At 40.7% G+C, this 25,183-nt stretch overlaps 1 pseudogene and 3 gene segments (V, D, J or C); all 4 read right to left on the reverse strand.

The window, feature by feature from the left end:
• Positions 1–5,878: 5,878 nt before the first annotated feature.
• LOC114687462 lies at positions 5,879–6,558 on the reverse strand. The segment is given in 2 exon segments: positions 5,879–6,195; positions 6,415–6,558. Coding segments are annotated over 2 exon segments (375 nt in total).
• A 5,446-nt stretch (positions 6,559–12,004) lies between these two features.
• Positions 12,005–12,632, reverse strand: LOC114687486. The segment is given in 2 exon segments: positions 12,005–12,363; positions 12,509–12,632. Coding segments are annotated over 2 exon segments (411 nt in total).
• Positions 12,633–15,628: 2,996 nt separating this feature from the next.
• Positions 15,629–16,312, reverse strand: LOC114687463. The segment is given in 2 exon segments: positions 15,629–16,020; positions 16,196–16,312. Coding segments are annotated over 2 exon segments (444 nt in total).
• Positions 16,313–24,249: 7,937 nt separating this feature from the next.
• On the reverse strand, positions 24,250–24,948 carry LOC114687464 (annotated as a pseudogene).
• Positions 24,949–25,183: the final 235 nt, after the last annotated feature.

Below are 25,183 nucleotides of genomic sequence, written 5' to 3' on the forward strand. Positions count from 1 at the left end.
ATGGAACCAGAAGGGGCATCAAAGGGAGAGCCCAGGAGCCAGTAGGAGGGGACAAGGGAAGTGGATGTAGCAGTGATGCTGGTGGTCATCTAGGGTTTTACAGAGTATGTTCCCAGGAACAGATAAAGGACTGGATGTCAGGGAAAGACAGAAGATGAGCCTCAGAGGAGGAGGAAGTCAAGCTTTATCCTTTAGGGATCGGGGATATTCTAAGCCTGGGAGTTCACTAAACTGATTCTGAGCTGAGTCATTGGTAGCTCTCTGGGTCCTCCTCTTTCCTCTGTTGGTCCTGTTCATATAGCAACACTCTTACCTTCCAACTGCTTCTACTCACATGTTTTCAAGTGACCAGAAACTTCCATCTCAGGGAGCTGTTATTCTTTCTCATCCACAAGTATGACTCTTAACTCTTCTAGAAGTTCATTACATTTGTTACTACTTTGTAAGACTGATTTAAGTTATAAATAAAAGTATTTAAGTTATAAATAAAAGTTTTGAAAATAAATACTTTCTTATTCCACATTTGGAGTAGGCTAGAGCCTGATTTTCAAGGAGGAAACAGGAAAGTCTTCATAGGCAGTTGTATTTGAGTCAAGACTTATAGGAAGTGCAGAACATCACCATGCTAGGAGTTAATGGAACATCACTATGGGCAGGCAAGGCAAAGGCTCAAAGTAGAGAATTTGAATTTTAAGTAGATTAAGCAAATTTCATTGTTTGCATTTAGTGAGTTCTCTAAGTGTCTGTTGCTTTACTTTGCATTCCTGGGAGGGATTCTCCTACCAAAATAAGTGTGGTAGCCTTGGAGAATCCCTTAGATCTGAAGTTTCTTTGCTAGGTTTTGGTTTGGAAAAACTTGCTAAAGTCATGGTGAGCTATTGAGGTCTCTGATTATTACTGATTAGGGACCCATGTGAGAATTTATATCACTCAAAAATTATTTTGTTGTACTGGAGCTCTAAAGCTCCTTGCACCCATATGTACAGTGGTTACCCTCTAAAACTGTGTAGTGGCTTTCTTTACCTCTTTGACTTGCTTTGGTCTGAAGTCCACTTTTTCAGATGAGACGTGTTGTGCCAAGTCTACAGACTTCACTTACTTGGCCTGCTGATCCCTGACTGTCAGTTTTTGATGTTCTTGTTTATGAGAGGTGTTTGATGGAGATAAAAATAGTATTTTTCTTGATCCAGCCAGTTAGCCTGTGGATTTTAAATGGTGAGCTGAAGCCATTTATATTTTTTATATTAGTTACCATTTGTGTAATATATTAACATCATTCAACCCCAGTCCCTGAACACTATGTAACGAACATCCCTTCCATGATTGTCATGAGTCACCTGTGGTCATGTTGCAATGGTGGCACACCACAGTTGCTAGGGGTTTCTGGGATTAATGTCAAAGCAGCGCTTGTGTCTACTTTTCTGTACAGTCAGTGAGAAAATCTCAGTATGTGTCTGCTTCTTAATTCTATCCTCCCCCTAACATATAAAAGACAGAACAATTAGTACCTATACACAATCACTATACAGTAATACTTGTTGTTAAAAGGTCTGTATGGAGCTTTAATCAGTATATCTCTACTTCCTATATTATAATGTCTTATGCATATAACCTGCTGCTGCTGCTGATGTAGTTCTGCATCTTCAAAGATTTAGAGTGGATTAACTTGATCATGATACATTAATTTAATAGGAATCATGTCCTTTTAACTTGATAGTAACTTGCTGTTGTCATGATTTTGTTGGTTGATGTTTTTGTTGTGTGGCTGATTGATGTTCTTTCCTTCCCATTTCATATTAGGGGTTTGTTGGTTGGCAATATTGGACATGATGAACTTCTTCCTGTTTCTCCTCTTTTATCACTTCCTCTCATGAATTGTTTTGTTTTGTGATTTTGTTGAATTTTTTATTTCTCTATTGAATTGAAGAGATCACTTGCCACATACAGCAACCTTGGTTGATTAGTTATTTACTTTCAGAACTTAGAGAATATCATGGCATATTTTCTTGGCTTTTAGAGTGATCTAGTCTTTTCTGGTGTTTCTGATTTGAATGTGGATTGATGTTTTCCCCTTGTAATTCTTTTGAGGCCTTTTTTTCTTTTTTATTTAGAGACAAATTTTTGCTGTGTGGCCTTGCTGTCCTAAAACTGACTCAGTATACCAGAGGAGCCAAAATTCAGGGATTCCCATGTCTCCATCTCAAGAGTATAGGAATTAAAGGCAAGCACTACTACAGTTTTGTTCATTTGTTTGGTTGGTTGGTTGGTTTTATTTTAAAGACACGGTTTCTCCGTGTAGCCCTGGCTGTCCTGGAACTCAATCTGTAGATCAGACTGGCCTCAAACTCAGAGATCCACCTTGTCCTACCTCATGACAGCTGGTATTAAACAAATGCACAGCCCAGTTTTCCTTATACTTTTGATCATTTCCTTACTTGTCCAGGAGCACTTTTTCTCTGGTCATGTCTGTTTAGGAAAAATGTGCTTCAGTTTGGATCTCTATTTCTTTCACTCAGTTTGATGGATCTTCTGTTATCCTTTGATTAAATAAACTGTCTATGTTTTCAAACTTTTTCTGTGCTCCTTCTTCTGCCTCATGGATATTTGGGATTGGCTCTTAGATGTATCCCACAGTTCTTAGAAGGTTTGGATATATTCATTATTTTCTATATAGTTTATGATTATATTGCTCTCTCAACCTTGTTGTTCATCTATGAAACTCATCCTTCTGACTGGACTTGTCTGTTAATAGTGCTTTCTGATGTTTTCTGTTTGATTGATTGATTCTTCCTTTTCTAATAATTTTGATTGGTTTATTTTCAGAGTCTCAATTTTCTTGCTGAAGCTTTCCTCCATTTTAAAAAATTTCTTCAAATTCCTGATTATTTTGTTCACTTTGATAACTTCCTTATCTACTCCCCGAGTTTGAGTCTCTTACATTGTTCTTATGCTTACTTGACTCCCATACGTGGTCAATTATACTCTTTCAAAGGAGAAACCTAAGACCTTATCTTGTATTTTAGCTGTCCCATTCTCTTTGGTGTGCACTATTGAGGAGTTGTGAGTTTAGGTGGATGTCATAGTGAAAAGTTTTCTCATATATTTTGTGTTTATTCATTGTGCTTTGTCGTCTGATGAATGTGTCTTCTAACTTTCTTCCTCTGTTTTATCCTCTGTCTCATGTGATTTCTCCTGGTGATTTGTCTTTACTTAGATTTATGTTACCTACTGCTATTTAGCAGGGAGTGTGCCTGAACTACCAGACATAATGACTCAGCAGAAGTTCCAGTGCTGACTTACAGTAGAAAACACTAGGGCACTTTTCCAAATCCACAATAGAGTTCAAGACAGTTTTTGGGTGACAATGTACTTTTATGAGTTAATATTTAAATCATAAAAAGAATAAGGAAAGGAAATTTAGGAAAGAAGGACTGACATTAAAATGAGAAAGGAAGCATGTGAGTCACACTTTAGGACAATAGAGAAAGTGTTGTAAGACTTGAGTCATAAAAGCTTTGACAGCAAGGTTAAATTATAAGACAGCAACCTAACAAAATATAAAGTTACAAACATGAATAAATATAATCTTCTGGAAATGACATGGACATTGCATTTAGGAAATCACAAAAGCAATGTCTACAAGCATAAGGAAGTACCTTTAAGCATTCTATCATTGTTAGGATGTTCAACCCTATCTGAAGAGCTATATTCTGTTGTTGCTTGCTTGGGGGAGGGGAAGTCATTTTTTTCAGTGTAGTAATGCTGATAAGCAGTTGTCTTTCTCCAGGAACCCCCTTCCCAGGTCTATGCTCATGTAAGAAACTCTACTTGAAGATAGTGGGCCACAGGATAAGAATATAAATATAAGGCAAAAATGATACTTGTAGGAAAGAAGGAGTTTGTGGGGAGAGGGAGAGTAGTCAGAGAGGATAATAGCAGAGTACAATCAAAACACATTATATGTGTGTGTCTGTGTATGTAAAACTGTGCAAAAATAATGGATTTAAAACATTAAAACACCCAACATCATAAAGTAAATAGCATCATGCACACAATCGTTGTTTCATCCTCTTCAGGATGAGGTGGTTTCTCCCTCTGCTTGGAATGATTTTGAATTAATCTCCACAGACAGGAAAGGCAGCTAGTCTCCTGAATCCAAACAAGTTATCAGTTGGTCCTTCCAGAAAAGGATTTCTGTGATTAAAGACCATGTTTCTGTCAGAAGTTTTTGAGGTGAGGCCCTGTTCTATTTTGGTTTGGGTTTCTGTGACAGAACACATTTAAAAGTCAAGCCGGATAAGAAAGAGAATATTTCAGATCATAATTCTACCTCATTAACCATCACTGAGAGAAGCAAGTCAGAATTCAGGGCAGGAATCCAGGGCCAGGCACTGAATCAGAGACCAGGGAAAACGTATTGGGACAGCTGGAGCCCATCAGGCAGACACTTCACTGCTGGCTACAGCTGGTGGTAACTGGCAGGAGCAGCTTGGTACATTTCTGTCACTTGGCTGGTTCTTTGTAGAGAAAGTACCTTGTTGGATACTTTCTGTTGCTTTAGCTCTTGCTCTTCAAGGACCTATTGCAGTTTTACCTTACCTCTATTTCCTCTTATCTCAGAAACCCAACATCTAATCTCACAGCTTACCCAGAAGTCTTATGGTAGTTTTGTAGTCCCAGTGTAAACTATCTGGAAACAGGGGTTAGAACATTGACTCAGTAGTTAACAGAACTGGAAGCTCTTGCAGAGGACTCAGATTCAGTTCCCAGCACTCACATAGTAACTCATGCCCTTCAATAAATCCAATTTCACAAAATTGAATACCTTCCTCTGGTCTCCATGAGCACCAGACTTACACAAAGTACACACACACACATATGCAGGAAAAAGAGTTACACACACAATATAAAATAAATAAATAAATCTTTGAAAACATATCTGGAAACACATTTCCCAGAATTTCCTTCCCCGTGTTGTTCTTTTTGGAGGTTGGACTTGGAAAAAGCAATTACAGAGGAGTTGAGATACAGGTGGGATATATTTATATACATTTATATTTTTTGATGTACCTCAATTGATTCAGGCCCAGACACACATGATGTCAATGAGGTTCCAACTCAAATTGCTGTTCACTCTCTACTCCTCACTTCTAGAGCTTTTCTTTTTCTTGGGTCAAGTCTGAGTGTAGAGTGTCGGATAATACCATGGCTTCTTCCGAAGTTCCCTAAAAGGAGTGAGACTGAGTAGAAGGGGGAGGTTTATCCTTCTAGATTCCAATGGACTTATGAGTCTCACTGTGTTTTCAAAAGTATGATTACCATCAGGTGCTGCCCTCATGCTGCCGTCCTTCCCTATTCTGGTCTACCTGACCTTCTGTATCTCAGGCTCAGTACCAGATGCAAAGACAGTGATTTGCAGGGACTCCCCAGGACCAGCAGTTTCATGGGGTGAACTCCTCCTAATGTGTCTCTGACAACTTCACTCATGATGGCTCTGCTTCTCTCAGATTCACAAGGAAATTATGTTCTTTGCTCTTCCAGATGCCTAGTCTGAGCTATGTGCTGTTACCAACTTAAAGAAAAACTAATACTTTAGATTATTGTGGTGTAAGATTCCCAAGTATAGAGAATACAACACGTGCTCTCGGTGGTCTATTTTTAGCTAAACACTTTCAAGACGAAGACACTCACTACATCTGTTTCTAAATTTCATAATATGAGGTTTTACTCAGAAACACACTTCTGATGCAGACCACAGATGAAGGAGCCATGGTTAGACTTCTTGTCTGGGATGTGCAGGTGTGCTTCTCATCTGGGCTCCCCAAGAGAGAGGCTATGCTTAAGGAGCTCCAGTTTTTGTTCAGCTTGTGCTATCACTTCAAACACTGTGAGTCTGTTCCGAGAGCGTGCAGAAATACTTGACTGAATCTTCTAGCTGTGAGGCTGAAATAATAAGGCTGATGGACTTGGATGATTCCTGAAAGACAACAGAGTAGCGGCTGCTCTTCTCAGTCTGAGTAGAAGAAGAAAACTGGCGAATAAGAAAAATCATCTCTCCACTAAGAAGCTGCTTGTACCAAAAAAGAAAATAGAAGTCCGATCTTGTCTCATATGAACATTCCAGAGTGACTTTTTCCCCCTCCTGTGTGCTTGCAGTTGATTGGACCTGAGTCACTTTCTGGCCCAAATTGGATCCTGCAGAAAAATCAAAAGAAAGAAAAAAGTTCATTCTGTGATAGTGTGAACAAAACAGTGTTGGAATTTACTACCTTGAGACCCAAGACAACCTAACTGAAGACATATTCTGCTTGCTTCTCTCTAATCCCTGTTCCCCATCACGTCCATTCAAACTGCTATATGCCTAGGGTGATGCTTCCTGCTTAATATAGTTAACTATATGTGAGTCATCCATACCAGAGAAGGCCAAGGCCACCAGCACACAGAGCAGGCTGTGAGGAGGTGTGCGGCACATTTCCTTCTTTTGAATATGTCTCCTCGGCCTTAGATCAGTGTCAAGTGACTGCACGTGTACTGTGTTTCCTACATCGCCTCAAGCAGGAAATGGGGTTTTGTATGATCACAGGCCACAAGCTCCTTGTAGAGAGGAAACAGTGCAGCTCACCTTAGACTTTTATTTGCTTCCTGTCTTTCTTGGTAGTTAAATGAGGCAGCACTTAAAAGGGAGAATAAGAAAACCCGTCCCTGCTGAGCATAAAGTCGCTTTCAACTCATGGTTGTTATTTGGAGGGATAATTTAGGAGACCGAAAGTCAGATTCATCAAGAGCCATGTGCAGTCTTTAATGTACTTCCAGACCATTGTCATATGTTTACTTCTCTACATCTATTGTCTAAGAAAGCCTAATTTTTTTTCAAAAAAAGGTCCTCAAAAGGCTGTGAATTTCCCTGTGAAATACTGGGATCTGAAATAATCTTTCTCCTTTACTGCTAGGGTCCATATAAATTCAACAATTAACAGAGCTACTTTTAAATCACATAGTAAAGGGTAGTTCATCAGAATGTCAGAAGATACTTGTTTGTTTATGTTCTATGAAACTGTAACATGAGTAAATTCATAGTTCTTTCAGACTAAAGAGAGGCTCAATGTGTCACTTGCCTGCTGTGAATCCTGAGGGCCTATGTGTTGATCTCCAGCAGCCACTTAAGAATCCAGCTGATGTGGGTGCACCTGCAGTCAGAGCTCTGGGAAACAGCGACAGAGGAATCCTGGGGTCTCACTAGTCAGACAGTCTAGTCCAATTGGTGAGCTTCAGTGAAAACCTCTACTAAATAAATAAATAAATAAATAAATAAATAAATGAATGAATGAATGAATGAATGAATAAATGAATGTGGAGAGCAATAGAGGAAACTAATCAATGCTGACCACTGGATTACACACACACACACACACACACACACACACACACACATAAACACACATTCTCTCTCTCACACACACACACATACACATACATAATCACACACATGGAGAGATAGAAACAGAGACAGAGAGACACAGAGAGAAGTTACACTAATTTAAAAACCTACTTTTACAAAACCTGATTTATTTGTAATAGTCTAACATTTAGTTTCATTCAGAAAATGTCCTATTTTGCCACACAAGAACTTACTTATTACATTTCCTAGAAGCTTCTATACCATTGCTCTGAAGCATTCAGTCTCACTTGTTAAATTCCGTGTATATTTTAATTACAAAACAGTCGCATGGTAATCATGACAGGCCTGTCTGTGACTGCAACCTATTATATGTGCATGATACATGTAACCTGAAAGTACTTAGGGGCATGTTAATGCCACATAAATTTGAGGTTGGATTTTGGGTACTGCTGTAACATCATTGAAAAATGTAGCTTTTAATCATTCATTTGCTCTCTTTATCCCAATGGATGAAATGAACCAAATGGCATTCAGAAGAGAAAGTAAAAAACTTTATCTCTGAAAAAGCTCCAGTTCTTGCTTTGAGTTTAAGTAACTATTCACCATATACATTGGGGAAGAGTTTCTGGTATCTGAATTTCTGTTACTCTTCTGCCCACCTCACTGTTAAGTACTGACAGGTAGCACATACCCTGGACTTCAGTCTCTGAGGCTAAGCAGGAGACCATGTGAGCCACAGCAGCCTGGGGAGCTCAGGATGGCAGGGCTGTACCCCTGCTCTCTTCTCCATGGAGCTGGTGGATGATCTCTATGCTGCATGGCCACAGCCTCTGAGATGGGGCTTTGGAGCACATTGGGTTTGAGTGCTGGGCTGGACAGTTGGTCTCATTCTAAATGCTCATTGTCTGTCCTTGAGATTTAATTGGCAAACAATACTTCCTAGTGAAGATAAAACTTATGGTTGGTAAAGAGATGGTTCAGTTGGAAAAGCACTTGCTGCTAATCATAAAGATGGAAGTTCAGATCTCAGGAACCACTTGACTAGCTAAGCATCATGCAAAACCTGCAACTCCAGCTCTGACTGATTGGACATCATCTTCTGTCCTTCACACACACACACACACACACACACACACACACACACACACACACACACGGGTAGGTGTACCCATGTACACACACAAGTCTGTGTAGACTCACATGGGCTGCATATGCACAAATGTAAATAAAAATCAAATCTTAAAAAAAGATTAAAGCTCAGTCCTTAAGGAATCATACAAAAGAATTCAGTCATTCAGGAAAATAGGAATTAGGGTTAATGGGTGGGGGAGGTAACTTTGTCACTCTTCAATTGCTTTGAAGATATACCATGACCAAGCTCACTGTTATAAAAGAAAGTGTTTAATTTGGAACTTGCTTAGTTTCAAAGGTCTATTCCATTATTCTTGAAACAGTCAAAAGAGTAATGCATGGTGAACAGGGCCTTTAGAAACCATGAGAGAGGCTCCAGGAAAAAAAAAAAATCAGAGGGCCATTTAACTGAAGTGCATTTTGTTCACTAGATTGTTCTTGGTGTGATTGCATGCTTCCTATGTTAAACATCTCTACTCAATTCATAAGACATATTTATTACTGTTGGATGTCAGATTATAGCTATAGAAACCAATCTGTTGAGTATATTCTGAATCTTGATATGGCCTTCTGCCTTGATACTGTGCTTCCTCATATATAATCTATAGTATGTGCCAGGCAATTGTGTTTAAATTGGCCTGTCCAGAGAAAGTTCTCTCCAAGGCTGCTCTGTTAATATTTATTATGTGCTTACTGGTGCTTATTTACATGTTTTTCTGATTGTGTTTTGTTGCACCCAGTCAGTCTTCTTTGAATCATTGCTTTCTTTGTTGCATTTGAGTATAAAAGTATGCAGAAACTGAAGTATGGTTGTCTATAACATGAGACTGTAGTTGGCCCCATTCTTTCAGATCCTCAGATCCCAGGTGGAGCAGACAGATCTGCATAGGTCAGCAAAAATCAACACATTATCATCATGTTAGGGAACATGGTGGCATTCAAGCAAGTACTGGGGCAGTAGCTGACACATACATCCTTATGTGAAGGCAGAGGAGAGAGAAAGAGAGGGGGGATACTATGGGCTTGACATAGGTTTTTGAAACCTTAAAGCCCATCACCAGTGACACAGTTCCTCCAAAGAGCCTATAGTTCCTAGTCCTTTCAAATAGGGTTATTTCCTGGTGACTAACAATTCAAATCTATGAGCCACTGGGGACATTCTTATTCAAACCACCACATTCCACTCCTCATTCCCATAAGCTTGTAGATATATCATAATGCAAAAATGCATTTGTTCCAACTTCAAAAGTCCCAATAGTCTAGCACAGTCTCAACATTGTTTAAAAGACCATCTCTTCTGAGACACAAGGCAATCTCTTAACTGTGATGTCCTGTAAAATCAGAATCAAAAAGCAGGTCATATACTTCTAACATATAATGACACAGAATATATATTATTATTCCAAAAGGGAGGAAAGGGAACATAATAAAGTAATGTTGGACCAAAGAAAATTGAAAACCATCTGGGCAAACTCCAAACTCTGCATTTCCATGTCTGATGTCAAAATGCTCTTCAGATCTCCAACTCCTTTCAGCTTTGTTGACTGCAACACATTTCTTTCTCTTGGGCTTGTTGCACTACCTGTTACATCTTTCCTGCCAGATACCCCAAGACTCTGGCATCTCTAACATCTTGGGGTCTCCAAGGTAATCCAGGCTTAACCTTCACAACTTCATGGAGTTGCCTCTCTGGACCTCCATTCAGGTACTCACCTGCTACATGCCTGGCCTCAGAGGCTTTCCTTGGTTATAGAGGGAGATTACACAGAGTTCATCCTTGATTCTAAAGTAGAATCCATGTGACCAGGTGGTCACATTTTCCTGTTTGCTGGAACTAGGATTGGCTCCCTTGTTAAAACACATCTTCACCACCTTCCCGATTTCAATTGTCACCTTTACCGCCTAAGCTTGGCTGTCCTGAAACTCATTCAGTAGACCAGGCTGGCCTCAAACTCAGACATCTACCACAAGATAGATTTTGACTACCACATAAAGACACCCAAATGGTGATAATTATGTTATTATAAATTAAACTGTCTTCATTGTCTCTTAGATCTCTTTAAATATTTTCCAACATTTAAATCCCTAGGAAGCTCAGAATTCTGTCTTGAAGCACCCAGAATTTCTCAATTCTCTCTTCTGCATCTTCAAGGATGCCTTTGCTCTCCTGCTGACTGCTGAGCTAGGTGTTTGTATTCAGTGACACCTATTCCAATCTGATACAAATACTGTTCCCAACTTCTGGCTCAAGTTTAAACTTGACAAGGATCTAACACTTGGAAAGACTTGGGGAGTTCACCCACTGGTATTGTGAGATTTATCTCCTACTCCTAAGAGCCAACTGACTGATTTTCCTTCTTTACCCTCTCTTGAATATTGGAAAGTTACTCACTGTGGATAGGAAGGAGAGCTTGCAGGCTTTACATGCTTAAGTTAAATATCTTCCACGTTGTTTTTGCTGGATTAAGTTTTCTAAGACAAAGTTTCCCTATGTGGCTCAGCTAGACTTCCAATCCTAGGCTCAACCATGCCTCCTGACTTGGCCTCCTAGGTAGTTAGGGCTCCCGCAACCTTCAGCTATGTACCATGAAAACATTTAAAATTATGAGCTGATTAAATTTTTCTCCAGTGCAAATCTTGTTAGTATGTATGTAGCATTGAGTAAACTCTGCAAAGTGTTAGGCAATGAGAAGTCCCTTTTCCATTCTGTGCACTGGTAATGGCCATAAAGACTGCAGCTGCTTCTGTTAGCTAAAAAAATTACCTTCAAAATCATATTTTGTTCATCTATGAAATACACTTATGAAAATAGTTTTTTAGTGAAATATATTATATTTTTACATATTATTATATAGTGAAATATTATATATTTTCATGATATGAGTAAATTGAATTCTTCTTTCCCTCACACATGTCATTTGTCTATTGTAAACACACCTGCATCCTTGTAAGTACATCCTGGTTTCCATACTAGAATTTCTTGAGGTAGATGGAATATAAAAAGCAAAAAAGAGCAATTAGATGTAGTCAGTGGTCACATACATCACCACTTCCCTGGTAATCAGAGGAGATTAAGGTGAAAGATAATTCTATGTGATTTCTATCACATAAGGCACAAAATGACTGACACTGTGCTGTAATATCTACACATTATTAGCATGTTGATAAGAGTGTAGGGTGATGGGAACTTTATAATTTCCACTTGGTGTGAACCAACCACACAGAAAAACATTTGTACAACCACTTAGAAAACAATTCAACTAAGCTAGTTAAGGAAATAGATCTAAAACTTAGTGGTGCCTGAGGAGGAAAGGAAGAGTGGAGAAAAACAAGCCCTGACTTCACCTTGGTCTGTCTGTGACCTGAATGAGTCTAGTCCTTACATTCACTGTGTCACCTGTCACCTGCTCCTGCAGATAAACCCCCTCTGCACCTCTGCCAGGCTCAGCCCCACAGCGGGCTTTTGCTGGAGCCTCAGCTGGGGTTTGGGTATGGGCTGCAGGTACCTGGAGAGCACTGTGCACTTGCTGCACAGAAGTAGGTGGCTGAGTCTCCAGGCTGAGAATCTGTGATGTGCAAGGAGAACTGTTTATCACTTTTCCTGAAGAAGACTGTGAATCTTCCATCTTCCTTTATATTCGACACGGACCGTATGGCTATCAGAAGTGTAGGGCCTTCACCAGGGAACTGCCGGTACCATGGGAAGTAGTCAAACCTGCTGTCCTCATAAGCGCAGTTCAGAACTGATGTCCCTCCTGCCGAGACTGTCAGAGATTGAGGACTTTGTTGCACTTGTTGCTGGTCACGTCTGTCCTGTTGCTGGCCACTCACCCCTGTGTAGAGACACAACAAATGCCATTAGTTTCCCAGGTTGTACTACCTGCTTGTGGTTTCAGCACTCATGGTTTTGTCCTGTCCCCACTTCTCTCACCCCTCCACATTAATTACACATCCTGAATTTTCTCCTCCATGACTCACAGGCTAGGTGAAGGGCCAGGACTAACAATGATGACTTCAGGATCTTATCCATTCCTCCTAGACTGAAGCTTGGGGAGAACTCCAGTGGCCTTTTATCTCCCCACAGAACACTGAATCTGCCTTCACAGGCATTTAGTTCTTTCAACAGGCTCCACCCCTCACAGACACTTTGTCTTAAGCTATTTCTGACATAGAAAACACTTTCCCCTTTTGCTCAAATTTATTGTTTCAGAAAAAAAGTCATTGAGAGTCAGAAATCCCCTCATTGTAATTCTACCATTATACACTGTTGGTAGGAATATGTGTTGCTAAATCCAGCAAGAATAGCACTGTTATTCTTCTGAAGTATTAAAAGAAAGAAATCAAGCAGGAAGGAACATAGGAGGAAAGGAAGGAAGGAAGGAAAAGAAAAAAGAAAGAAAGAAAGAAAGAAGGAAAGAAGGAAAGAAGGAAAGAAGGAAGGAAGGAAGGAAGGAAGGAAGGAAAGAAAAAAAGAAAGAAAGAAGGAAGGAAGGAAAGAAAGAAGGAAAGAAGGAAGGATGGAAGGAAAGAAAGAAGGAAGGAAAGAAAGAAAGAAAGAAAGAAGAAAGAAGAAGAAGGATGGAAGGAAAGAAGAATGAAGGAAGAGAAAAAGACCACTGATCCTACTAATACTACTTATGGACATTTATCCAGGGAAACTAATGTCATCACATAAGAGAGAGACCTACGTATACATGTTTATTACAGCACCATTCACTATTGCCCACATACAGCCCAGGTATCACCTGTCAACCTATGAATGAAGAAAATATTGTACTTCAAACAACAAAGCAAAATTCAACCACAAGGAAAAATGAACTGGTGCCATCTGTAGGAAAACAGATAGTATTGAAGGACGTGATGTTAAACAAAATAAAGCAGACATGTAGAGACACACAACACATGTGATCTCATATGTGAAAACTAACAAAAAAAGAAAAGAAGGAAAAAAAGAAAGTAAAGATGCTCTTAAAATCAAAGTTAGACAAATGAGTATGGGGAGGAGGAGAGGGGACAAGGGAAGGGAGAGAACAACAGAAGGTGAAGAAAGATGAATATCAGAAAATCTATGCAAATGCATATGCTAAAACTGTACAACAGCCAACTGCTTTGTACAATTAGTACGTGCTTATTATTGCAATTATATGATAAAATAACAGATCCATTTAAAATTTTCCTCATTCTAGAAGATTATGCACACACAAATAAAAGGAGTTAAGATGGAATTACCCTGGGACAAGAATAAATAAATCTACTAGATACCACAGGGTATCAAATAAAAATGCCAGTGTCAGGAATGGGTTACCTCTTTTGGTGTTTGAATTGGTTTGCTTTCTGTCACTAAGATACATAAACATGAAGACCAAATTAAACTTTGGGAGGGAATAATTTATTTGGTTTACATTTCTGATCATATTCTATCACTGAAGCGATCCGTCAGGAATTCAAGCTGGAAAAGTGGCAAGAAACATACATGAAATCTGCTGGCTAACTTGCTCCTCCTGCCTTGCTCATCTTGTTTTTTATATAACCCAGACCTCCTGCCCAGGGATGACAACGCTCACTGGGGGTTGGGCCCTGCCATGTCAATTGTTAAAAAGAAAATGTCCACAAACATGTCTCCAAACAAGTGTGACACAACTCCTAGATTGAGGTTCCCTCTTCCTGGTATCTCCAGTTTGCATCAAGTTGACAAAATCACCATCACAGCTGACCCCTTGTTACCCTGACACAGACAAACAGCGTTATTCAGCCATAATCTCTCCTTTATGGTTCATCTCCAAGATCTCATTAAGATCACAATATAAACCACAATACAACTTTTAAATAACCAACTTTTGTTGTTTACATTATGGAGCATAACTCATCTGCTAAAAACAATGACATCATGAAATGCACTGGCAAATGGATGGGACTAGAAAAGATCATCCTGAGTGAGGTAACCCAAACCCAGAGAGACAAACATAATATGTACCCATTGTAAGTGCATATTAGCTGTAGAGTAAAGGATGACTATGCTACAATCCACAGTGTCAGAGAAGCTAACTAACTTTCCTGGATTAACAAAGATAAGATATGTGATGGAATATTTTCGCTGAATTTGTCAAATGCAAATGTACTAGACATTGTTGATGTACTTATTGTCTGTATATATTGTATATATTTATTTTACTTATTGTATATAGTTTTTCTTATATTAGTTATAACTTTTTTATATTAGACAAAAAAAGAGGAAATGTGATGATACTTTATCTGTGTACCCCAATAAAGCTTATCTGAGGATCAGAGGAAAAAGCCAGCCACTATATTAAACATGGAAGTCAGACAATGGTAGCTTACTAACTACCCCTTTAATCCTAGCATTCAAGAGGCAGAGATTCATCCAGATCTTTGTGGTTCAAGGCCACACTGGGAACAGAGCCAGGTGTGACGGCACATGCCTTTAAATTCCAACACTAGTTAATCATAGAGGTCTGGAGGTGTTGACAGACAGACAGGAAGTGATAGAGCTGGGCGGAAAGGGAAAAGTGATGTAGCTGGGTGGAGAGAGGACGTGAGATGGCAAGCATAGAAAAGATATAGGCATGGGTATACAGGAAGTAGGTCTCTCATGTTTTCTGTTGTAATCTCCTGTATGACTTCCTGCCTTAATTACCACCAATGATGGACTATGACCTGGAACAGAAGGCTAAATAGATCTTTTCACTTTCTCAATAGCTTTTTCTCAGAGTTTCATCACAGCTACAGAAAGGAAACAGAGCATCCAGCTGTCTGCATATTCTGTGTCTTCCATGACTTGACGTTCTTGCTGTTGCTACAGTTTGTTTTCTCCTCACTGACCCTGACCCTGTCCACAGCAGCGTCACCTGGAAGCCTTTGTCTTTCATTCCCTTTCTCCTCATCCTTTGTGAGTTCAGTACACTGAGGCTTAAATGATCACATTGATTCAGTCTTCCCATCAGCTTCTCTGTTAGTTCTAAGATGGATGTTTATGATTCAGGGGGGAATATATATTGAGAATTTACACATCCAAATCCTTAATCTTCATGGCCAAAAGCTTATCCCAGGTTAAAACTCTGCCTATACAGAATAGTGATATTAAATCAAGCACATGTTCTGTTGTGGTTTCCGGATGTCTTGTGACTGGGAAAGGCCACACCCACCCAGCTGAAGGTTTGTGTACTGGCTGCAGGTGTGTGGGGAGCACTGTGCACTCATAGCACAGAAATAAGTGCCTGAGTCTGTGGTCTGGGAGGAGGAAATGTACAGAGAGCTGCGGCGTTCCTGAGTGACTGTTGTGGACGTCAGTCTTCCACTCTGCTTTGTTCCAGAAGGATTGTAAAACAGGCTGACGAGGTGTCCCCCAGGACTTTGGTGAAACCACTGCATTTGGTTTGCAGTGGTTGAAAAGTTGCACTGCAGCTCTGCATGCTCTCCCTCCTGCAGAACCAGGGACACAGGACTCTGCTCCACTTGTTCACCTTTCACCCCTGGGTAGAAACAGAGAAAGAGACACAGATGGGGTCACTGAGCATCCACAGAACCCTGAACACACCCCATGTCCTCTGAGAAGGTGGGAGCTCTGCAGGACTCCTGAGCTGCTTCCCCACCCTCCATGTGCTGACAGAATCCTCTCTGTCCCTGAATGTGGACAGCCAGACTCACAGCAAACCTGGGTGCACAGCAGCCCCAGCAGAGAGCACAGCAGCCTCTTCATGGTGCTTGTCTGGCTGCTGGAGACAGAAGCAAGGAACCAAGGCCTGGGCTGTGGTATCAGGATGGCTGTTGAATGTCCCTCCTCCTGCAACCAGTCAGCTCCACCCAGGAACCCTGCCAGGCCAGACACTGCAGAGTTCCCTCCCAGCCTTCGGAGCCTGAAGCCCCTCCCAAACCAGCCCTGGCTGAGAGTCTGGGCAGAGCATAGTGGAGGTGGCAATGTGGGGGAGGAACATTTGGAGATGACCCTGAGGTTGTAGGAAGTTAGGAATCCATGAAGCAGAACAGGTCCCCACACTGTCTGGCACACTCAGAGACACAACACTAAAAGTTTAACTCAGGAAACAGATGCATGTTCTAAGGACACTTTACTGGGGCCTGAGGGATGGCTCAGCAGATAAGGGTCCTTGACTTTACAAGAGGCCTTAGTTCCATCCCCAGCATCTACATGAGGTGGCTCACAGAGTCTGTATCTCAAGCTCCAGGGGACATGACGTTCTCTATGTTCTCCTCAAATCCTGCACACATGGGCCAGACCCACTCTCATACACATTTTTAAAAAGAATCTTCATCTGTGAAATATTGAAGTGTAATCACGACAGTAAAAGAAAAAAAATGGGAACATAACAATAGAGTAAGGTAATGGTCTCATAGGTTTATAATGCATTTTAAAAATTGGAACACTCCTGCAACAGTCAGGGTTTGTTCTAAATATTGTTTAAAAATATGACCACGTAAGAAGGAAGTGGACTGGGAAGCTAATGTGGGAGTCCTGCATCCAGAGTGACAGGGCAGCAGCCCTGGTGTGCTATTGCACGTGGTGAATGAAGGGGACAATGTACTTGAGTTCACAACAATACAGGAATGTATTTTAAGGTTTTCCCCATAAAGATGACTGCTGGAGAAATTAGACTAGTCATAAGAAATACACAATTGCCTCAAAAATAACTCAGCAATAGCCTTGTTTTCTTTGTACTGCCAGCTTCTGAATAATGACAGAGACTATCTTAAGTATGAAAGCCTGGCCTAATGTTAGGCTTATTCCCAACTATCTCCTAAAGCTTAAATTAACCCATTTATATTAAACTATGTTATGCCATGAGGCTCATTAGCTCTCCTCCATACTGTATGTCTGACTTTCTTTGTGTCTCACTTCTAATCCCCTGCATCAGATTCTTCCCAGAGTTCTTATCTCTGCCTAGAAGTCCTGCCTATCCTCCCCTAGCTATTGACCATTCAGCTCTTTAATTAAGCCAATCAGTAGATGCCTTAGACAGGCAAGGGAGGACAAAGACACATCTTCACACAGAATGACCAAGTATTCCACAACACACACCCAACCTTATTCCATTTCAGCCCATCATTCTCTCGAACAGCTAATGACTTCAAATACTGTAGACCAGCTAATGACTTCAAATACTGTAGGATAATTTCATAGAAATTTTGACTCAGGTGAAAAATGCTGTGAAGGACATTTTTTTTAACCTGAGTCAAAATTCTACTAAAGGAGAAACAAGACATTTCTTTGCAAAATGAGAAACAAATAATTGACAACTAAGATCTATCCCATAGGAATGAAGCATTTCTCAAGATTCCACTTTCTCTTTACTGTTGCATTTATGGAACATGCCAACTGCCTAAAAGTGTCTGAGGCTGGTACCCTGGTTTTTTTACTCTGCAGGTCTCCAGTTGTTTGTGTTCAGCTCTATCCTTGTGACTCAGAGCACAGGAGCACCCAACTCCCTCAGTCCCCCTGTCAGAGGATTCTCAGGTGGGAGGAGATTCTATCTTTCCTGCACTCAGTCTGAAATCCCTCCAAGCCTGAGACAGGCTGGCTCCTGGTGTGAGCTTCAGGAGGTGCTGGAGACCAAAGTGAGGGTACTACGTATTCAAAAAAGGACATTTAGGGACAAGGAATAAGTGGCTCCTCAGGGCCTGAGCAGCTACTGTAGCTGCACAGATGCAACCATCAGGCTGGGGCATTGTCTGGGCTCTTCATTCTCCTGCAGCATCAGTGCTGTGTAGGGATCTCAGCCTAAAGGAGGGTCTCTGTTCACAGTGAAACAGCACAGTGCTCTTTCTATGGATGACAGCCTAAAGCAGAATGACAGTAGGCAGTAGAGATACTCTGAGCCTCAGGGTGCACAGAAGGTCACCAAGGTGTGAAGGAAGCAGTTCATTTTTTCTTGAAGATTCCCAGCAAGCAAATACAGCCTGAAGAGTTGGAGAGGTAGACAGAGAAGTTGCTCCAAGCTCTAACAAATTTAGATACCTTCAACCTAGGGACACTGAGGAGACAATCCAGAAGAGACACTGTCTTTCCCTTGGCCTGTCTCTAACATCTGCATAAAATATGTTCTTTCAGAACACCTACTGAATTACTGGAGGAGGTTTAAAAACAAACATCTAGTAACTTCATACATGAACATAATGTATTCGGATAGTATCCACCACCACCCTGTTCCCCCTACAACTCCTCCCAGAACCCACCAAATTCCCCTCCCCTTGCAGAAGCCAGGAAACTAGAACATGGCCACAAGGGCCAGAAGAGAGAGCTTAAGAGAAAGCGGTAGGGTAGTAGAACACAGGTAATGTAATGTCAAAGGGGACATGAGGGGCTCTAAGCAAAGAGGGGCGAGGCAGGGTAGGGGAGAAGGAAGGTTTCTGTGAATTTATTCTAATCAGTGAAAACACCATTTACCTTTAAGAAAGGAGCGTCCTCTAGAGGCCCATTTGAGAAGTAACAAGTTCACAGCTGCAGTAGACTTCCCCCTGTCTTTGCTGACTTCTGTGTGTGAATCCAAGGCTTTCTAATCATGTACAAAGGAAGCCAAATGCTCTCTAAGTAGAAACTTGAGATTTTTAGAAAAGAAGAATATAAAGTTATGAACAAAAACGGGAGAATAAGATATTTTAGAGTGAGAAAACCACAGCATCTTTACACATTTCAAAACAAGTACCAGGGACATAGGAATCAGAACACTGCATAGTTACCAGATTTTTACACAATGCCATCAAAATGCCCAAGAAAAAGATGTGATAGATGTTGCTAGGAATACTGCAGATGCGTTACTACATGAGTAAATTAAGAAGTACAAACTCAAATAAGCATTGTAAATGTACATTTTAAAAAAGCCAGCAAATCTGCTACAGACAAACTTCACTTTGATGAACTCAAAGTCAAATTCAACATACATCGCACTGATAAGAGACTCAGTTCCTGTTCAGTCTCCTGACTTTTCTTATAAAATACAACATAATTTAAAAGTGTCACCTGACATATTTTAGGTCCTGCCCACTGAGGAGACAATGCCATGCATGGACACCAGGGGGCAGGAGTTATGATCATTGCATTCCAATGCTGCTACCACAATTCTCTCTCTCTCTCTCTCTCTCTCTCTCTCTCTCTCTCTCTCTCTCTCTCTCTCTCTCTCTTTCTCTCTTTATTTTTTCAATCAAAATGAAGTTATTGAGTACCTTAACAGTTAGCATTCAGTGAAATAATTTTGTGGCAAAGGAAGAACACAAGGGACAGAATCCTCTTCAGACAGATCACAGTGCACAGTGGGGTAGCAGTGAGCAGTGAGAGCAGGAACATTGGAAGCAGATTATATTCAGTAATATACAGATTCCAACAATGAAAAATAACTGGAAATGAATCAACATTACTTTGAGTTTAAAAAAAAAAGAAGCAAATAGACATAATGGAAAACACCATTAGATAAAGGCTGTGAAATCTTGATGACATCAACTATGTATAAAATGAATGAAAGTGGGAAACATGCATAAGTCCAACTCAGTCATTCATTCTAGCCAGATCCAAAAGATGTTTATGATAACTTTATAATCACTTTTTTGAACATAATTTAAACTATGGACCCTGTGATCATGCCACAGGGCTCTCTTTAGACCTTGAGTCTGTTTGGGTAAGGGACTGTGGAGCACGTGCTTCATTATCCCCTCATTAAATATTCTTCCAGTCAGAATAATTTATCAACTCCATGTTCTAAAATAATATCTTAGTATAATAATTTATCACATTAATACTCATATTATGATTTTATGTGCATAAATCTAGCTTTGGAGAAATTAGAGGAACTTATTAAACAACAATCTCAGTATCAGGCATTTGAGTTTTGTTCAGGGAAGCCATAGAGGTGTACAAAACAACACAGGTTATTGTCATGTTTGTTGGTTGCCCACTATAACTAGATGGTGAGATTCTAAGTCTAAAGCCTCCACATTTTACTGTTGCATAGAGAAGTCAACGTGGAACTTACTGAGGAAATTCTTCCTTGCTGGTTAGCTTTTATAGCACTGGAAGGTCCTCAGCAGGCTGCTGGGGAAGAAAGGTCCTAAGGGTATTAACCAGAGCTGGATCCTGAATGCTACAGTACTGAACTTCCAGGTAATATGTGCTCAGTGATGTAATTGTGACCTGTCTGCTATAGAATAACAGTGCTTTCTGATTGGATTAGAAGCCTCCTCAACAGTAAGAATTCATGCTGAGTACTGTAACATGGCCAAAAATCCCAAATTCAAGAGGCCTTAGGCAGTAGGGGAACTACTATTGTTATTTTGCTAATAATCATGTCCAACAGCCTTCTAAGTGTGTGTCTATCCTCACATATTATAACTAGGCTCAACTCTGGAGCATGTGTTTCAGGAAGTTTCTATCACAGATTTTTCCATACTGATTTGTTCAGATTGCCTTTAGTGCTAGTTATCCCTCCCCACATCCCTTCCTCTACCCTGTCCTCTCATCCCCAGCTCTGTTAATCCTGCCTGTTCCATTTCCCCATTTATGGCAGTTTTTTCTGTTTCCTCTTCCTCTGAATATTCCCTTCTCCCTCATGGCCTCTTATTGACACCTAACACGTATGGATATTCCAAATAAAGCACACATAATAAAAGCTAGCATCCACATATTTGAGAAAACACTATGCTTCTTTATTTAATGGATCTGGGTTATCTTGATCAGCATGACTGTTTCTAGTTCCAACCACCTACCTGAAAATTTCATAATTTCATTTTTCTTATTTTCATCTGAATAATATGCCATTGTGTAAATGTACCACATTTTCAGATTCCTCTCATCAGCTGATGGACATCTAGAGTGTTTCTAACTCCTAGTGATTATGAATAGAGCTGCAATGAACTTGGAAGAGCAAGTATCTCCTTTTTCCCCTTTCTTTTTTATTTAAAAGGCTTTTTTTTTCATTTTACATATCAACCACAGTTCCCCTTCCCTCCCCTCCTCTTGATTATTTCCCACCTTCCCCCTCCATCCACCCCTCAGAGAGGAAAAGGCCTCCCAGAGGAGTGGACAAAGTTGGGCATATCAAGTTGAGGCAGGACCAGTAACAGATGGGAGCAAGCATCTCTTTAGAAAGATGTAGATTCTTTTGGTTAATTCCTCGGGAGTGGTATAGCTAGTGTGGAAGATTTATGCTCAGCATTTGGAGGAACCTCCATACTAGTTTATACCTGTTTGCATTCACATCAGCAATGACTAAGTCTTCTCCCTCATGTCACATTCTTGGCTGGTGTCCTGGTCCTTTGGTTCTTAAAATCCCTACTGCTACATTTCTGTGGTGTTCCATGAGCTTGGTTGTAGGAATTGCACTGTAGATGTCTTAACTGGAACTAGAGATGTCACAGCACTTATTCTCTGCATTGTGACCAGTTGCCAAACACTACCGTGGCCTCTATATGCTTCAAAATGAACCTTCTATGATGAGGTGTGAGAACTACATTTATCTCTGTGTGTAGTTATCAATATTTAGAGTACTGTTAGAAGCTGTATTGAATTAGGAGAGTGGCTGTAGTAGATTCTCCTATCGGGTCTATGACCATTTAAGACATGGGCGGTTAACTAGGATTACAGTATCGGGCCCAAATTCCTTCCTTTGAACATGTCTTAAATCCAATGAAAGATACATTTTTAGTTTCCACCAAGATAAAAGTTCTACCATTGCACCCTTGTGCGTGTTCTTGCCATGATGGTCATTTTTTTTTTTTTTGTTCGTAGCATTTATACAGCTTGTTAGGAATATGTATTGCTTTTCTCCCTTGGAATCTTGCATATACTTGAAAACTCATCCCCAGGAAGGAGTCTTCAGATCAATTCTAAATAAATTCCTCCAAGTCCTAAGTCTCAGTTATGTGGTATCATTAGCAAAGGGTTGTTATGTACAATCTCAGAGCAATCAAAGACAATAGGAATAGCCTGTCTCTTTTGGAAGAGACACTTGAAGCGCTAGTGAACAACTTGAAGGCAGGATTGCTGTCGGGGCCTGCCAACAGTCAGCTGGGTAGCTGGGTAGAGGAGTGTGGATTGAAGAGACAATGAGGAAGACAGAAAAGAGTTGAGAGGTCTGCCAGTCAGTGCAGGACAGCCCCAAGTTTATTTCACAGCCAGCTTATATACAGTTTTGAAGGATAGAGGTAGAACAATGCACTGCAAAGGCATTCAACCACTATCTATCCTGCCTTGCGTCAAGGACATTTTCTATCTTGATGTACCTCTAGCTGGCATCAGCAGCCTGCATCTAGCTTAATAGTGTCTTCCCTCTTGTGGGCTAATCAAGACTTTCTCACAGCCCTTCAAGGAGACTCTGCAGGCTAATCAGAACTTTCTCACATCTTTGAAGCAAACAAGCTTGAACTCTATTGACTCAGAATAGACTTCAGATTCAAACTGGGACACTGAGTCAGTTGTGGGCACCCACATATTCCCATGCCTGGCATTGAGGTTTTTTTTTTTTTTTTTTTTTTTTTAGATTTAGCATTCATTTTAGGTTGACAAGCTCTCTTATAAGAGATTCTATTCTATTCTGTGCCATTTAAGTAGTTTTTGGAGTTTAGAAATGCAATTTGACATTCTATTTTGCTCCGTAACCAGTAAGATAGCATGTACTTCTTTTCTGCTCTTTTTTGTTCAGAATTATGAGTCTTTCTTGAGGGACATGATAGTCATTGATTTCAGGTCTTCCTTCCATTACAGAGAGATAAATATGAGTACTAGAGCATTTTACTTTAAATAGGTATTTTGTTTCCAGAATTGAAATGGAACAAAACTTTTGTTCCTTCCCCATATTTCAGAAGAGTTATCTGAGAATCTAGCTCTAATCCTAAATGACTGACTACACCACATCCCCTGGATTTAGGCAAAGTGCAATGACCTATGAGAGTGTGCAGCCTGACTCCTACATGGTGTGTAGGACAGAGAAGGAGCTGCCTCTTGGCATCTTCTTGAGAGTTCCAACAGCTGTGTTTCCTGAGCAGCTTCACTAACTGAATGCTATTTGGGAGTGTGAAGGTTTCAATGAAAATGGCCCCATAGGCTCAAAAATCTGAATGAGATGGTGGACTGTTTAGGAAGGATCAGTAGGCGTGGCCTTATCAGAGGAGGTGTGTCGCTGGGGTAGGCTTTGGGATCTCAAAGCCCAAGCCAGGCCCAGTCTCTCCCTCTCTCTGCCTCTTGTTGGTGATCAGATGGAAGCTCTCAGCTACTGCTCCAGGGACATGGCTACTGCCTGCTGCTACACTTGCCACCATAATCATCATGGCTCACCTCTGAAACTGTAATCAAGTCCTCAATTAACTGCTTCCTTCTGTAAGTTGTCTTGGTCATGCTGTCTCTTCACAGCAATAAAACAGTAACTGAGACCACAAGTCGGACTGAACTCTCTGTACCTTGGACCAAGGAGAGGAAGAATCTAAATAACTTGCCGAGGGAAATTGAAGTAGATTTTTAAATACTAAACCTATATTCTTCATTTGGTCATAAATTTATGGGATAGGAACAAGATTGCTGGACAATTAAGTCATTAATTTTTTTAAGACTTCATGGTAGAGATAAATCCTATGTCCAGCTTTTTCTGGAGATATTTTTCTCTGAGAAGACCTCACTTAGGGAGAGAAGAGTATTTCTAGGGATCAAAATCTGGGTTGTCTCTAGCAATGACTTCCATCTATCCTGTCAGAATATCCACAGATTATTAAGTTTCTAGGAATTTGACCTGAGATGAGCTGCTGATTTTCATGAGTCTGGGTAAACCCCACTTAGAGAAGGCACACAGCCCTCCCTCACAGGCCACTCCCTCAGCCTCCTGCACCCTGGGTTTGTGTGCAGCTTCCCTTGCAGTCCCCTCACTGTGGCACTCAGAGCACAGTAGTACAGGGCAGAGTCTGCCAGCTGCACTGAGGACTTCTGCAGGGGGAAGGAGCTGCTGCTCTTCTGGAGAGTGGCCTGGAACCCTTGGTGCTCTGTCCTCTGGTTGTCTGTGAAGCTCTTCAGGAGTAGCCGAGGGGCTTTGTTGGGATATTGAACATACCAACAAAGGAATGGAGCTGAGTAAGTAGTCTGATAGGTGCAGTTCATCATCACAGGCAACCCCTCTGTGACAGTGACCAGGCCTTCTGTCTGGGTCACTGAGTCTCCTTTGCTCCTTCCTGAAAATAAATAAACAAACAAACAAACGAATGAATGAATGAATAAATAAACAAGGAGTCACTTTTCTGTGTGAGGAAGAAGGTAAAGACTTCCTCGGTTGTAAGAAAATGATATCCACACTTAGGGTAAATGTAACTTACTGAGCATGAAGAGGAGCAGCAGAACTGAGCAGGTGTCAGGAAGCATGTTCACAGGAGAAAATGACACTTGGTTCTTGAGTGCACCAAACTCACAGGACAAGTCTCCTGCAGGACCTTACTGAAACTCCTCACTCATAAACAAGGGCCTCCTTCTGCACAGTGACAGTGTGTCATGTGAAGCCACCACCTGGATGCAGACATTAACCACATCTGAAGAGACAGCGCCCTCTGCTGATTTCCCTTCAAACTGCACCACAGATGTCTGTGCAATACACTGTGAATAAACTGGAAACATCACCCAAAGGAAGCAGGTCTCAAGTCCCCAATCGATGCCTGAAA

The sequence above is a fragment of the Peromyscus leucopus genome, chromosome 9, assembly GCF_004664715.2.
Source record: "Peromyscus leucopus breed LL Stock chromosome 9, UCI_PerLeu_2.1, whole genome shotgun sequence".
NCBI lineage: Eukaryota > Metazoa > Chordata > Mammalia > Rodentia > Cricetidae > Peromyscus > Peromyscus leucopus.